This window comes from Pithys albifrons, chromosome 4, assembly GCF_047495875.1.
Source record: "Pithys albifrons albifrons isolate INPA30051 chromosome 4, PitAlb_v1, whole genome shotgun sequence".
Classification (NCBI taxonomy): domain Eukaryota; kingdom Metazoa; phylum Chordata; class Aves; order Passeriformes; family Thamnophilidae; genus Pithys; species Pithys albifrons.
This window is the reverse complement of record NC_092461.1, coordinates 3,622,489-3,639,765: the sequence shown is the minus strand read 5'-3', so window position 1 is coordinate 3,639,765 and position 17,277 is coordinate 3,622,489. Positions and strand designations below refer to the sequence as shown.

At 41.5% G+C, this 17,277-nt stretch overlaps 1 protein-coding gene across 4 annotated transcripts in view; it reads right to left on the bottom strand.

The window, feature by feature from the left end:
- Positions 1-17,277, bottom strand: part of CAP2 (cyclase associated actin cytoskeleton regulatory protein 2) — a 67,235-nt gene that overhangs the window by 10,196 nt on the left and 39,762 nt on the right. For all 4 annotated transcript variants that reach the window (XM_071553227.1, XM_071553228.1, XM_071553230.1 and 1 more), the window contains exons 5-7: positions 13,456-13,599; positions 13,169-13,254; positions 11,386-11,491 (exon numbers count right to left, since the gene is read on the bottom strand). In XM_071553227.1, the coding sequence (XP_071409328.1) occupies positions 11,386-11,491; positions 13,169-13,254; positions 13,456-13,599 (336 nt within the window). The remainder of the gene's footprint in view (positions 1-11,385; positions 11,492-13,168; positions 13,255-13,455; positions 13,600-17,277) is intronic.

Here is a 17,277-nt window from a genome sequence, read left to right as displayed (position 1 = left end):
AGACATTGTGGGCAGATACAATGGGAAAAGCACAGTGAGTTACAGGGTCACAGCTTCTCTAACTGGCTACCTTTGTTAAGAGATACAGGTTATTAAAAGTGCATCCCTGGTAATCCATACTTGAAATAGATATTGCTGAGCTGGCCTCAGAGGATATTTTTAACCATTTATGATATTACTCCTTCTGCTTTCTGCTAAACTGAAACAGCAAAGTGTCTGTCTGCTTTATGCATCTCACAAGAGTGAGACCTGCAGCTATTCTTCAAAAACTAAACTGTTCTGGCCTGTAATCCCAAACAGATAATGGGAAAAGGGCTCTTTTTTATTTACACTTCAGACATACTTAAAAAAAAAAGGAACCAAGATCTCCTAAGGGAATAAGCTCTTTTCTATGCTACTAAATTTTTTTTGAACAAATGTGAAGAAATGAGAATAATCTCCTCTTAGCATCAATTATAATTTAGAGACATTCTATGGAAGCATTTAACTCAGAGTGTTTCTGCTTACAAACTTCCTAGTTAAAGGTTACTGGTTTAGGCTGGGGACAACTTCTTCACTGGGCCCTCAGTTTATCTGCCCCTGCTAATGCCTGTAGTTATCTGCAGCAGAGTCAGCAGAAATGTGAATTATTATAACTAAAAAAAAGAATGTAAGTGGATTTAGTGGCACAATCAGTTGCTGCTGCCTGAGGTGCAATACAGATCTTCCCTTTCTGTTGCCTGCAACCATAGCAACTGAATCCACTGTGTCCTGGTTATCCAGAATTATGAACATGGCATTTGTGGGGCTTTGTAAAATATTTGGGTAGCCAGAAATGGCACTCACTGTGCACAGTGTGAACATGCAGTAATAAATTACATATGCTTTAGGGAAGGAGATAAGAGCAGTAGTGGTAATAACTTTGAGTCTGAGATAAAGATCTGCTTTCCTAAACTCCAGGCTGACATCTGATTTCTCAAACATACCTTATTGCTTCCACCTGCACAAATACAGTGCTGGGATTTTCCATGTGAGACTCACATATTCATTTGGAATTAACACCAACTAAATTCTGCAAAGGCCACAAAGATGTATTAGAGGAAAAAAAGATCTGGAAGTTGTCTGGGTATTCTGCACACAACACAGAGAGGGGGGTCACTCTGCCAATCTCTCTGCTTAAATTGTCAAACCAAAGTCCACCACAGATCATGCAGGAGACTCCAGGCTCAAATGATGCTGCTGATTCCCAAATGGCAACTAAAGTGTGGGAATATCCATGTAGGTGAGATGGGCAGAAAACTCAGAGGAAATCAGATTTGTGAAAGTGCATAATCTCTCTCCCAGAACTCTCAAAGAACTGTCTTGGGAAAGTACAGACAAAAGGAAGGATATTAAATACAACAACTAAATTTGGATGTGGTTCTGTATGACTGGAAATTTCGTTAGTTACTTTTAAGAAGAAGAGGTAAGAAAAGAACTGGGAAACAGAGAGCCCCTTTCCCTTGCAGAGCACTACTGATGAAAAAACAAGTCTGGTCAAAAATCTCCATGCTTCACCTGAGAAGCAAAGACCTTCTAGTGCTTTAAGTGGGTTTCAAAAGTAAGAGAACAAAATTTACTCATTGAACTCGTGCTGCCCATCTGCCTCCTCTTTTCTTTACAAGCCTGGCCCCTCCATCAGAGTCAGTGGTTTCCTCCACTGAGCTCACAAGACTTTAAGTCAGATCTAATTAGGAACACAGAAGCTGTCAGAAGGTCTTGCAACACCTGAGTTTCAGATACTCTTCCTATTTTTTGTCTTAATTTTGTGCTGTCACAGAAATAAGGACCAAAACTTGGCTGTTAACTTTTCTCCTGCATGACAAATTCCTGTCTAGCTTATGACCTGAGCTCCAGCTACAGACATCAAATCATGGTATTTTTTACTATGTCTGAACATCTGTGGCTGCTCTGGAAACTGCAAAAAGTTTCAGTCATACTTTAGGCTGGGCAAAATTGAAGGACAAATCAAAGGAAAAAAAGGTCACTAAAATACAGGGAGGAACTGACTGCTCCAGTGCTGATATTCCATCTTACAGCATGGACACATCCAGCAGGACCATCTCCCACTGAAACAGGCATGGAAAAGACAGGCAAGTCTCACTAATGAGGAGCCATACAGAATCATAGAATCATAGAATGGATTGGGTTGGAAAAGACCTCCGAGATCATCAAGTCCAACCCTTGGTCCAACTCCGTCCCTTTACCAGATCATGGCACTCAGTGCTATGGGCAATCTCAGTTGAAAAACCTCCAGGGATGGGGAATCCACCCCCTCTCTGGGCAGCCCATTCCAATGCCTGAGCATTCTCTCTGCAAAGAATTTTTTTCTGATCTCCAACTTCAATTTCCCTTGGCAGAGACTTGCTGTAAAGAGGGGCTCAGTCTTACTCTGGCTCTTCTTTTCTTTGCCACTTTGATTTGCCTAACTGAAATCAAACAAACATTCAAATGAGGTGAAATTCTCTGTGGGAAGAGTGGCTCAGGGGGCAGAAAGCACAAAAGTGAACAGGAAAGACAGAAAACAGTTTCTTGCATTCCTTGCATGCCAGGAAGATGGGACCTGTGCTGCACTTATATATGCTGATGTAAAGGACTGCTTTAAAATCAACCCAGTGAAATGGTTCCAGGAATTTAATTTTTTAATTAGTTTTGATCTCTATTAATACATTAACCTCCAAGTTACCAACCTGAGTCACTGGCAATTACTTTGCTTTCCTCAGTCACCCTTCTAAGACCATTTAGACCCTCAGGTTCTAGAATATTTCTGAACCAGGCTCTTCAACTGTTCTGGTATCTGGCAAGACTTGTGTACAGTCCTATTGAATTTCAACTCAAGTGCCCTTCACAAAGTCCATTCATTTCTGTTCTGTACAGGGTGATGTTTGTGAGAGCTGCCTGGAATAAACCAGCACGTTGCATGCCCACAAAAGTTCATCTATCCTAAAGCAGCAGGTGCTTACCAGCTTTGCTATTTGCAAACAGCTCCCCAGATTAGCTTCAAGCAGATGTTAACAACAGTGTGTCTTTGCACAAAGAGTGGTAAGAGCCATTTGGACCAGCAAAGGAGGTTATTTGCAAGCCGCCTGCCTTCCTCTTTTATTTCAGCTGTTTGCCTCGGTAACAGCTGCTGCTCTCAGTGCTGTGGGGTCTGTACACACCACATGGAGTTACACTGATAGCCCCCTGTTCCCATCAACAGGTTGGTGTGGTCTGGGCCTCTCAGTTCAGGAAAGAGATTGAGGGGCTGGAGCGAGGCCAGAGAAGAGCAACAAGGCTGGAGAAGGGACTGGAGCACAAGTGCTGTGGGGAGAGGCTGAGGGAGCTGGGGGTGTTTAGCCTGGAGAAGAGGAGGCTCAGAGGTGACCTCAGCACTGTCTGGAACTCCCTGAAGGGAAGTTCTGGCCAGGTGGGGGTTAGTCTCTTCTCCCAGGCACTCAGCAATAGGACAAGGGGGCACGATGGGCTCAAGCTCTGCCAGGGGAGGTTTAGGTTGGATATCAGGAAGAAATTCTTTGCAGAGAGAGTGCTCAGGCATTGGAATGGGCTGCCCAGAGAGGGGGTGGATTCCCCATCCCTGGAGGTTTTTCAACTGAGCTTGGCCGTGGCACTGAGTGCCATGATCTGGTAAAGGGACTGGAGTTGGACCAAGGGTTGGACTTGATGATCTCAGACATCTTTTCCAACCCAATCCATTCTATGATTCTATGATTTTTCCATCATTTAGAAATACATCCCTTTTAAGAGCTCCCAGGGGAACAGATAGTGTCAGCCTTACCTTCTGAAAATGTAGCAGAGAAATAACCTGCATCACAGCAAACTGAGCGTGCTTTAAAACTTACTCTTGGGGCTCTCTGAAACGGGGAAAAATCGAATTCTCTAAGTAAGGGCCTATCAAGAACAGAAGATGTGGGTCCTATGACCATACAGTAAGAGCTCTGTAGGGGATGAAATATTCCAGAAATTTCCTCCCAGGGGAAAAAAAAACCAAACTTGTCTTCAGCTCCCAACTAAATCACACTCTGAGTGGGGTGACAAAAATGGGTCAGGAACTGCTCCCTCCTTGCTGGATGGTCTTGAGCCATCTGAAGGGAGACCCAGTGGCCTCCCACTGACTGTGGCACAACATCCTCCTCTGGAGACAGTGCCTGAAGCTGCTCAGGGACCTGGGTCTGATAAATGCCTTGTTATCACTGTAAAAGGGTTGGCAGGGTTGTGGCACAGCCTCAGAGTATGTTGTATTTCTACCTTTATCTTGTACAACTGGCAGATGGGTGACTCACTCTCCTTTTTTCTCCATGCTGGCTACCTGTCTGGCTCACTGGAAGAAAGAATGTTGAGCCAGCTGGCAGGTTGAAATCCACCTATCTTGAATCTCATTTAATTCCCCTGAAATTACAGTAGAGCTGAACAAAGCCCTTTGCTGCTGAGAAGCTGGGCCTTGTTAAGCACATTTCTCCTACAGGTTTCCTTGCCCTGGAGCACAGGACATCAGCCAGACTTGTCAGAGAAATAAAATGCTGTTCATACATAACACAAGTGCTCTGGATGCCAGACTGTCACTAATTTTTGGTGGCAGCCTGACGTGTCTTTACATCTGAACCCAGCTACTGAGAGACTCAGAGTTTCTTTTCATGTCTTATTGCAGATGTTGCTATTTCCTGAGCTATTCTTGCTGAACAGCTCCCTGGGTTAGCCTTCCATGTCACTGTTACTAAATTTATAGTGTTGTAGCAGCAAGGGGGCCTAGGGAGAGGTTGTATCTCTGGGCACACGAGGGGCTGACCAGCCAGACCCTGTACAAACAGCCCTGATGTTCCTCTGTGCTTATCCAGCTTTCAGTGCATCTCAGAAACCAGAGGGAACAAAGTCCTTGTGGTGGGAACCTGCTGTGCAGCATCTGAATGAACATGCACTCCTTGTAGCTGCAATGGTTGATTTTACTCACATAAAAAATTTATATGCACGTGTAGAATATATAGTACCTATTTTATTAGCCATTCCTATTAAGAGATAAATATCTCTTTGCAGCTGAGGCAACAGGTGGCTTAGACAGAGGTCATGAAATCCCTACCTTAATTTATTGAAAAACCTTCTTTTCATGGCAGCAGATAAACAGGAGTCCTAATGAGGAATGCATTCTTCTCAAAAAAAAAAAACCAAAAAACCAAACCAACAGAAACACCCAAAGATATCCCTGTTTTCTCCCCCTTTACAGTAATCCTGGTTTCACACCTAAAATGATTACAGCATTCTGTATTGTTCTTTCCATACATATGCACAGCCAAAGACAAGAATCATGAAGCTCAAAATATCACATATCAAGCTCTGGGAACAGGTGGATGGTGACTCAGGGGCACAGAGCTCTTGGTAAGGTGTTTTTTATGTAAAAGTAGCTTAGCACAACAGTTCTATTACCTACTGTATTTAAGCCACCTGTCTGCAAAGGGTTATGCTGCCCTGAGATGTGCAATTACTGGATGAAACAGCTGATTTACAGGACCTATAATACTGGTGAGTTAAAACACAAAACAACAAAAACTTGGGCTGGTTCTTTTGTTGTTACAGGCTCTCAGCAGAATTATTTATCGGTGGAGTTTTCAAACTTTGAAGGCCCCTGTAATACACTTGTGCTGTTTGTCACCTGTTCAGGGTTTAAAATGATGTTTACAATTCAGAGGTACCCAACCAGAAATGTTTTACACAGCAATAATCTCCTAAATCATTTGAGAACTGTATGGTACTGAAATTGCCAACAAGTAACGTGCTCCAACAGGCAGGTTCAACCATCTCTTACATAAAAATTCAGCTAAAAAGAAGACCAATCCCTTTAGCAAGATAGTAAAGTTTTAATAGAGGCACCTTTTCCTTGTTTGTCCATTTTGCACACTTCCAATTTTCCTTTTCCTTTCCCTTTTGCACTTGGACTGGGCTGCATCATGTTACAGGTCAGGCTGCATTTGACAGCTGTTGTCAAACAACCTCTGCCAGGTCCTCCCTTAACATGTCTGAGAGGTGTTTGGTCACAAGTGTTAAGAGAACAGCACTGATACAGCAAAGACAAGTATTTGTAGCCATTATTGGAATAAGAGAGTAAAACTACTTCACAGACAGACTAGTGAGAGATTCACAGACTGTTCTGAGTTGGAAGGGACCCACAAGGATCATCAAGTCCAACTCAATGGCCCACACAGGGGATTGAACTCATGACCTTGGCATTATTACAGCCAAGTTTTAGCCAACTTCCTTTCAAAGGGACAGGGATGTGACTGAGGCAGCCTCCACCAAAGAGGTAAATGTTCTAGAGTTGCCAGGATGGCCAGTTTTTAATTGACAGGTACCAAAAACCAGAATAATGCCTATTCCCTGAGGAATAAAACACTTGCAATTAAAGAATGCAATTTTTTCAACAAAAAAGTATAAGGAAAATAGGGAAAATGAAGGGTAGGAAAAGGAATAGTAAGAATGTAGAAAAGGAGAGAAAAGGCTGTGACTGAGAAAAATTGAGCACTCTGAAAATACCAACATCTCATCCGAGATCCAGGCACTTAACTCAGTGTCTCTGTGCTGCCTTTGCTTTATCTGAGAGGCCTCTGGGCCTGCAGCTTTGGCTGGAGTTGGGCACTGCAGTTCTGACCTGCAGCTTCAGTGAAGTGGCTCAGGCTGTGGCTGCTCGGTAAGGAGGTCAAACTAAACACAGCACAGAAGAGACACCACACAGACATCAGGAGGCTTTTGCCTGCAGAAGTTGCTCTTTTGCAGCTTGTCCACCTCAGTGTGGAGAGAGATGATATATTACAGGAGAATGTTTTGATAGAACAGGAGAGAGGCAGGGCCATTTTATAAGAAAATGTCTGGAGGTGATTATTTCAGACAAGAATGAAATGGCCAAAGTCTGCACTGAGACGACTATAATGGCACTCAATCAGGGTAATGTAGGAATTATGATGGTGCTTCTCAGTGTGGAGCCTGTGGAGAATTTCAGCTTTTAAAGAATGTTCTTAAGAGTACTACCTAATGACCCATAAATGTTTTAAAAAAAATTATATTTCAGGAAAAAAATGACTTGAATATACTATATTGGTTTCAGTGGAAATAGGATTTAAATAAATCTCAACTGCTTGTAAAGATGTGCAGAATTCCTCCCAAGCTGTTTTGATTTTTAAAGGGGGAAGGATTTCACTCATCACTTGAGTGATAGTCTGTACTGGAAACTGAACACTGTAATGAAATTCACTGCTAGTTTGTAAATATTTCCTGTGTGTAAATAAACTACTGGTAAAATTTGTCCTAAATTACTGTTGTATACAAAGAAGGAAAAGTAAACTACAGATCCACCTGCAGCTGAAAGATCCAAGACAATGATCCTTCAGTAAGATTTGTTTCTTTACACATATTTGAGGGATGGAAAACTGCAGCAACCTCTCATTGTTGCTGGTTGTTTTCTTGATGCAAATTTAACCTGCAGAAATAGGAGAAGTTTCACTTCCCCCAGATTATTCATGCAGTTCTTGCTGCAAACAAACTTTGTATTATTTTTGTGAGCTTATATTACAGCTGTTCATTTCTTTGCGCCACCAAAAAAAAAAGTGGAGGGTAGAATCCCTTCTTTTGGCAAAAAAAAAAGCAAAGAAGGGACTGGCTGTTTATCAGTAAGAACTGAAAAAAGACAGGGCACTGTTGCAGCTGTGGGTGGCACATTAAAGACAGTAACTTGCAGCAAGCAAAAATGACAATTACTGCACAGGTAAGATCTGCCCTGGCCACTTGAAACATTTCATTATAGCAACAGTTTTTCTGTAAGACTCACTGACATCTGAGAATGTCATACTTGGCACCAAATTAAAACAAATCTCCAACAGACTGGTAATTGCTGTTGTTCATGTTGTCAGGATGGCTAAACTGAGATGCAGAGAGTACAGTGAACAGCCACTCACCACAGGGTGGATGAGGCAGAAGCCATTTCACATTCAAAGTACTGAGCTACAAAATTACACTTTTAAGGAAATGCTGTAGATCCATCAGACTTCCACTGACAAGCATTTTTTCCTCTGACATATGCACAAGCAATTAATGAAAATTACTATTTCAGATCATGGTGAAAAGATATGGAACATTTTGCCTGCCTGGGATGATCCTGCTCACAAACATACCTACTTTAAATATGTACTTTTCTTCTGTGAGTACCAACAAATATCTTAACCACATCCATCATGCCTTTAAATGCCTACAATTTACATAGGGCCCAGTTTTGTACCACACTGCACATGAGTAGCAAGACAGGCTCAGACACACAAAGGTCTAAAGATCCTTAACTACACCATTGTTTGGCTTTTTCCTCATAAGTCCCACACATTTCAATGGGATGCCCTTAAGAAGTAAAATATAGTCACACATCTTGGCAGAACCAGAGCCAAGGTGAATATTCTTTGCAGAGAGAGTGCTCAGGGATTGGAATGGGCTGCCCAGAGAGGGGGTGGATTCCCCATCCCTGGAGGTTTTTCAGCTGAGCTTGGCCGTGGCACTGAGTGCCATGATCTGGTAAAGGGACTGGAGTTGGACCAAGGGTTGGACTTGATGATCTCAGAGGTCTTTTCCAACCCAGTCGATTCTATGATTCTGTGATTCTATGAATAAGGAGAGAGATCTGTATTAGATCCCAAAATCTGTAAGCATCTGTTTTTATCACAAACTTCTTACAGAGCAGATAGAGGTGGCTGTTCCTGTCAGACCTGACTGCTTGGCCACTATTCAACCTTTTGCACCTGCTTTAGTGTCTGTCGTGTAATTTATTCAGACATTTCTTTGTCTTTGCCCAGCAGTGCTCAGTGCCAGGGACACTTTATACAGCAGTGATCTGTGCCAAGGTTGGCTGCAGCTGCCCTGATGGAGGGGTCTAGGGGGGCTGGAAATGGCACAGCTCTGTGGCACTGCCATGGAGCACAGCCAGAAATGTGCACACCACAGTCTGCAGCACCTCTGGGTCAAAGGGACACTGCCCTTAAAAACTCCTGTCCCTTCCTTTGGGAAACCCAAGCACAGTCTGATCAGGCTGATGCTCCTGGGGTTCTGCTGCAGGTCAGGCTGTAAGGATACAGCCCTGAGAAAAGCAGTGCTTAATATTCTTCCTGACTCTTTAGTCTCTTTAGAAATATCCAAGAATGCTACTTAGAAGGCTTTTATAGAAACGCCAAGCATCGCTTTGTTGACTTCTGCAGATACGAAGAGTATATTGGTATAATATACTTTTAAATCTGTACTTACACAGCACCAGAAGTTTCTCTCTTTCTCTCCCCCTCTATATAAAAAACCATTTCTGCATCAATGTCTTCCTTTCATAAATGTTCCACTTTGTTAACATCTTGCCAAACTACTGCTTTTTCCTTTTTTCTTTTTATGCATGTCAGTGGAAGCTGCTGTGTGCAACAATTAACAACTGTGGCTGGAGTCTATCTACAGCTTTTATATATATCAGATTTCTGTCTAGACCCTGATTCTGCAGACCTTTATGCTTAACTTCTCACAGTGTGAATCTGTGACTTCAATTCTCACTTCAAAATGTATAACAAAATGAAAGTATCACTTGAGTAACTCACTCCTTGCTTGAATGTATTTGTTACCAACCCTCACAGAAATATTTCAATTTTAAAAACGAGCCATTTAAACAACCTGTTAACTTACTGGATTCTAATTTCATTACACTCACACTAAATAAAACCTTAAAAAAAATACATCCATAAAAATGTGTTTACAATTTAATTTTTCAGACTGACATAATACAAATGATAATTTAAATGAGCCATAAAACTTCCAGATCTGAGGGATGGATATCCAAAGATGGGCTCATCACTCATGATGGAATGATGGCAGGAAACTGTGCTTAATATGGATAAAAAGTCAGACTTAGATTTGTATGCAGCAATTTCTTGCACAGCTGAAGAGAGGGAAATATAAATAAGTGATGGCAGAGATACTGGTTTTAAGACCAATCAAATATAATGTGCAACAGCTCCACTTCTGAATTAAATTACCAGAAATCAACAGCACTGAGAACTCCTGTTTGATCAAAAGGCTGTAATAAACCTTTACCTTATAACATGACTTCCATACTTGTAAAGTTCTATTAAAAATTAAGATTATTCTTCCTCTGTATTAACAACATTAAATTTGTCCCAGATTTTTCTCAGCTAACAGGATATTGGAGGTTTTTGTATAAAAATTTAAAATATTAAACATAATTCTTTATTTAGTACAAGATTTCACACTTGCTACATCATACTCTATTACAAATGGTGAATGTGAGAAGAGCTAATGATTTTTAAATTAGACAAGGAAAAGAAATCATTGAATGGTTTGGGTTGGGAGGGACATCAAAGATAATCTGAAAGCTCTACTTCACTTTCCTATGTTCTGAGTTATTAAAATTGTTTGGTGTGGGGATTAAATGGTGGCCTACATCAGTCCTTTGAATAGTCATTCAATTAAAAATAATAATACTAATATTTGCATACACAGAAGAAATTATAAATCTGCTGTGAAAAGCTGCATGTGCAAGTCTGCAGTAAGTTTAGGAGATGATGTCAGCAAAGAGCTGGCTGATTAAATTTTTAATACACTTCAGCAATTCTCCTATCCTGATAATAAACATGAGGACATAATTAGAATAATATAGAACAGTGCATCAGTGTAGACAGTGGACATAAACTGTTACATTTATACCCAACAGAAAATTAATTGTTCATCTTTATACTTAGAGAAAAATATCCATTACTATCATCTTTCTATGCACCTCAGATGTAACACACAGAGGAAGTTTGTATAAAGAACATGAGCAATAAGGCATTGTTGTATTTACTCTCTCTCTTTTCTTTCAGGAATTATTTCTGTATGTCTAATAACACAGTAGTATGAAGCTATCTATCTATGTAGTAATCAATTGTTATGTATCCCTTGTGTTTCTTTTCCCTGTTATTAAATCTCTCTGTTCAGATCCTTCCCACCATTCTTTTCCTTTCCCTGCCATGTTTCCCTGGTTTTCCTTTAGGCTGACATATCCTTCAAGTTTGTTTTTGTTCCTGCCCTCTGCAGCAGGCATGGAGAACTGTGTTTGCCTCTCCTCACCCTGTGCAGCTGAGGGTTATCACTATAATCATCCCAAATAATTATTTCCTCTTCCTCCAAACCTGCACCACAGTGGCCTGACACATCTCCACCCACCTTTCAAAATTTTACTGGTTGGTTGGGAAGTCCATGCACTGTGACTTCTGTTCCTGGCCTAGATATTTATCTTTCCTGAGCTAAAGACCTGCATTAAAAGTCAGATGGGTTCACTGGCATTTTATGGTTGAAGAAAGGAGGAGGACTCACAGTTTTACTCCAGGTGAGCCCTGTGGTGTGATGCTCTTTGATATAAGCTTGAAGCTCCGACCAGATGTTCAGATACGACTTCACCCAATCAACGTGGCGTGTGTCACTGCAAAACCAGGGACAACATTTATATTTGGGAATGGAATTAGAATCAGAAATCATTGCCACTCTTGCTTAAAGCAGGTAAAACCCAACAGATCAGGTAGCAGCCAGCCCAGTGCTGCAGATACAGAGGCCTCCTACACTGGGAAGCTTCTAGATCCTTCCAGAGGACCAACAAATCCAAAGGATGCTCTAGGAGGGAGTGCTTCCTGCTGGGAGGGTGTGTCATCATTCTGCTCAGCCACCAAGAAGCACTCAAAGTGTCCTGAGCTGTGCAGCAGGTGCCCAGACTCAGTTCCAGGGGGCTGAACTGTGGAAAACTAAATATCCACAGGTTCTTTAAGATAGTCTGGCTTCCAAGTTCAAATGTGGCCAGGGTAATGCTGGACTGTGTGACAGTCATCAGACTGAAATATTTATACATCAAGAATTTTTAAAGTGTAAGTCACAAGTTGGCTCTAGAATCATTATCATTATTCTTCCAATGGGACTGCAAATGGAAACAAGAAATATGGAGAGAGAGAGAAACTGTTGGAGTCCTCAGTTATGAGGAATTATTACTGAATAGTGATGGTTATGGACTGGATGCTTACAAGGATTTGTGTGTCTACCTTCTATTTATTGTTCCTTTGGAGTTTGATCCTTAATAATATGGAGGATCTGGGTCAACAGGTTTAACCCAAAGCCTTCTGAAGTCAAGGCAGAGCCTTCCACACTTTGGAAGACACTGTGGTCTGATTCAGTCAAAAACAGGAACAGGATTCCATATTAAAGAAGGAACTAAATACCTAAATAATGTGCTCCAAATAATAGACTCTATTTATACTATTACATGAGAATTTTTTTTCTTCAGTGTAAGTACTAAGGCTGTGCTATAAAAATCATCAGTCACTCCAGTAGGTACCACCTTCAGCAGGTGACCTAAGGCTTCAGGAATAATATATAATATATATAAAATTAAATTTATACATAGCAATGATATATATTTTTATATTATAAATATATACAAAAGATTTTAATATTTACAAAGTTTTCCTTACTAAAGAAGAAAATCTCAATAGCAAATACTGCTCTTCACTGGGACATAAAAATCAAGAGCCAATGTCTGGCCTTCCAAAGTACCAAATCAACAGGATTTATACATGGCTTTTTAAAGAAGAACCTGTATTTTTCCTCTTTGTCCATCAACTCACAGATATCATTCATGGACTGTTTTCCTGTGAATTCCTTGTGCTCTTTATGAACAGTGCAGTGGTACAAAGAGAAGTCAAATGAGGAGCTGTGGAATTTGGTCTGCCACCTGAACACACATTTTCAAGCAAAGAACAAGAACAGCCACAGTGTGAGAGCACAGAAGAGACAAGGACATGCAGCAGCTGGGCCAGCCACACATTGCTATGTAAATATGGATGTGCATGTAAGTTTTTGATGCCAGAATGGCAGAAAATTGAATACAATCTCAAAATGTGCAGGGAGTGAAAACCAGCAGTGCTAGTGCTGCTGCCATTCTCACTGCAACGTGCTGCAGGTCAGAGTGAGGAGGGGAAACTACACTGCTGCAAGCAGGTTCTATCAAATGCTTTTTAGTTCACAAAATACTTTCTGTGATGGCTTTGTGAGCCCTACTGGTGTGGTTATTCTCTGTTCTCTGGCTAGTGGACACTGGGGCTTGGCAACATACCTGTTCTTGTAGTCCTTTAATACCCTGTTAGTATAAAAGGTGGCAGCATCGTTCATCTCCTTGACGTAAGGGCCTGGTTTAGGAGACTGGGACCATCAACCCATGGCAGGAGGGAACAACAGAAGGAGAAAGGAAGTAAAACATTAGTCAGACACCTTCCCTGACATATTAGGTTTATTACCTTCTATACAGATGAGACTGCAGAGCTCTGCAAGATTTGGAACTCCCCTGGGCTGCAGCATCCAGAAATGTTCCCAGCCCTCCCAACCACCCCAGGGGTCACTCACCACTGCTATCCACCCCAGGGCAGGTATGCTCTCACTGACTGCTGACAGGTGGTTGAACATTTCACTCCCTCTGTTCCTTTCTCTGAAGTTCTGGATTTCCTGAATCTTCTCTGATATTGGCTTGAGAAGCACTTGAACTTCATTCTAGGAAGAAAAATAAAAGAAAAAAATAAAAGAAGACACTGCTGTTAGCAATGGGTGGTCCAAAAACACCCTGTGGTTTAATGGTGTCCTCCCTGCCCACTTATTTAGCAGTTGGAAAGAAAGGTCATCATAAATTTCTACATGACAGTAACAATTTAATTACTCTCCTCTGCTTGCAGCAATAAAATGCACAGACATTAAGTATTAATAATGTGTTGCAGCAGAAATCGTGCTCAGCACTGGCTGTGTTTTCACATGCTGCCCAGGTTCAGAACCACACAGACCCCATGGCTCAGAGTTAGAGGAATGCTTTTATTTTTCATCTGGCATCCCTGGAACTTCTTGAAACTCTCTACATTGCTTGAGTTTTTCATATTATTAACCAAGTTGTTCTTTCTGTAAGAAACACAAACTACTTGTTAGTGGTCTCTTATCATCTGGCAACAAGACTGAGAAAGTAATACACTGAAGGCAGTATCAAATTGAGCTTTCCCTATTGGTATGTTTTAATGTTTTAATTTCCTTTGGCTGCAAGTAAAGTGGGAGGATTTCACAGGGAACATACTGCCTGCAAGCCATGGGTTGGGGAAATTCCCCTGGGTTAATCAGAAGCGAGTGGTGTCCAGGGGAATGAGTGCTGAGTGGAAGGAACAGTGTCTGGAGCGAAGAGGAAAGCAGAATGAAAGCAGAAGCTATCCCAGCTCTTTCCTGTGCAAAGGGAATGCTAATCACACCAGCCCAGTGTCTCAGAAAAACCTGATTTAGAGCACTAACTCACTGGGGAAAATTCTTCCACTTGGGAAACAGAGGATTGAGGGACATGGAATCATCAGTTCAGGAGCAAAACAACTGCTGTGCCTTTTGCAGCACTGTAACATTGCAGAAGTTCACAGAACCCATCCCGTGTCCCACCACAGTGCACCATTCTGGGTCTCTTCCCTTGAACAGCAGTTCAGGAAAGAGATTGAGGTGCTGGAGCAGGGCCAGAGAAGAGCAACGAGGCTGGAGAAGGGACTGGAGCACAAGTGCTGTGGGGAGAGGCTGAGGGAGCTGGGGGTGTTTAGCCTGGAGAAGAGGAGGCTCAGAGGTGACCTCAGCACTGTCTGGAACTGCCTGAAGGGAAGTTCTGGCCAGGTGGGGGTTGGTCTCTTCTCCCAGGCACTCAGCAATAGGACAAGGGGGCACGATGGGCTCAAGCTCTGCCAGGGGAAATTGAAGTTGGAGAGCAGAAAAAAATTCTTTGCAGAGAGAGTGCTCAGGCATTGGAATGGGCTGCCCAGAGAGGGGGTGGATTCCCCATCCCTGGAGGTTTTTTAAACTGAGATTGGCCGTGGCACTGAGTGCCATGATCTGGTAAAGGGACTGGAGTTGGACCAAGGGTTGGACTTGATGATCTCAGAGGTCTTTTCCAACCCAATCCATTCTATGATTCTGTGATCACTCAGGATGTAGCAGAACTCTTCATTTTTCTCAGCTTTTCCTGAGCTACTTCTTTATTGGGCTTCTGTGATTTCTGGAGACAACTAATGCTCTTGTTCCTGAGGGTTAATGCTGTCATGACAAGCACAAGATGATGTGCACATACATCCTGCTGGATGCCTGTCATCTGTAGGGTCTTTCTTTTCACCCTTCCCCAAGACCTCAGCATTACAGAATTTATACCATCTTAAAATAAGCATTTCTGATATGGATTATCACAGGTCAAAAGGCACTTCAAAAACATGACAAAAAGGGGTTCTGCATTTTGAACAGGGTTTTGATCCACCTGTGGAGCTTTAATATTTTAGTGGTAGTGTAAATTTGAGAAATGCATCTGAAATACACGGGGATATTTCATCTTCTTCTACAACAAAGTGGGTTGGGAGGAAACAAATATTCAAAGTATACCTAGAAAATGAAGACAATTTTTGCTGATGACTTAATGACCAGCATTAAGTCATTAAGTCTGAAAAAGCCCTGAAACCTCCATGATTTGTAGTTCTTAAAATCTGATTTTGTTGCCATAACATGATAAAGTCTGCAGAAATCCTTTTTTTTTTTCCTAATTTTTGCTTGTTTACAACATGCTGCAGCTGCTCTGTCCTTTCTTATTTTCCAGGGAAATCTTTCAAGTATGACAGTAGTTAACAAAACTGAAATTTAACAAAGTGCTTTTTCTGCTTTGATATTATGCCAGTTTTCCTCCCATGAAGTCTAAGGGGTATTTACAGTCCTTCACTTACTGTGAATCTTCATGGCCCAGTTCCAGCCAAAGAGAATATCAGGGCTAAAAATACAGCTCCACAGATTCCTGGTGTATCCAGACAGCACTGGGAGGCAGCACATTTCTGTGCACAGGGCACAGGAGTGGGAGTCCAGAAATGGGGGGTTCTCTTTGCAGCTCTCCCACCAAACTGTCCTCAGGCTTCAGAAAAGCTGTGTTGGCTTTCCTCCATTTCCCAGATATGAAATTATGTCAATATAGCTTTGTTTTACTTTGTAGAACTCTTTGATATCTACAGACAAGCAGGCAAAATCAGGGTCAAACATTTTTCTGAATGACCCACACCTCCTCCTATTCCTCCTAGAAAAACTCCCAGCCACTTACTGAGGATTTTCTGTCAGGGGTACAGACAGAATTTGTGTCTCTTGGAACACAGGACTTAATCTGTGCAATGAATCTTGATAAAAATGTAGTGGACTGACTTAATTTAACAGAAAAAATGCCCTGTGCAAGTTTTAAAGGTGAAATAGGTATTGCTAAGAAAAACAGCTCAGAGGAATCATTCCCTTGGCACTTGTGCAAGCTCCTTGTCCTCCCAGTCTCTGTGTAAGGGTGGACACAGGAACACAGCCCTGCAAGGAGTCACTTAATTGAGTCCTGTCTCAGTTCTAAATTTTTAGTTAGTGATTAAACTGCAGATGAATTACAGTGTATATGGCAGATGGGTATAGAAAGGCTCATTAACTCTGGCAGTAATCAGTCTTGTTTGGCTTTACAATGCAGAAACAGTTGTACTGAGGGTTCTAGAAGAATAATCTCTTTATTGCAGTGAATATTAAAACAGCTGACAGTTAATAAAATTTTTGTCTGTACTGTATGTCTAAGAAAAAATGAGTTCAAGGAGATGGATCAGAGCAGTTGGAAAAATCTCCAGCACGCCTCTGGCATGTGCTAGATAAAATTTCTTGTCATTTAAGACACAGCACAGTTGCTTAGCAGAAATTTAAGAGTCTCTGTATAAACACAATTCCTACTATAATATCAGTTTTGCTGAAATGTTTAAAAATGCAACATGGGCATAACTTAGAAACATCAGAAACAATTCCTATTATGACTTTGTCCTTTTTAAATAATGATTAAAACCAGATTGTCTTTTTAAATCTGAATACCTTTCAGGTTTTGTGATTTTTGAGAGCTGCCTGTGAAGTCACTCTGAGTGTCCGGCTTTAACTTTGACTGCTTGAGCCAGTGATTACTTGAAAATCTCAGCTTTAATTTGAGAAAATGGGTGTTTCCTCAGGACCACTGATGTCCAGAAACTTGCCAGCATGAATCACAAAGGCACAAATCCCAGCAGGTAAATAAAAATACAGCTTTAAAAAGTCTTATTCATTATTCTGAGCTGGAAGGGACCCACAAGGATCATCGAGTCCAACTCTTCAGTCAATGGCCAACACAGGGGATTGAACCCATGA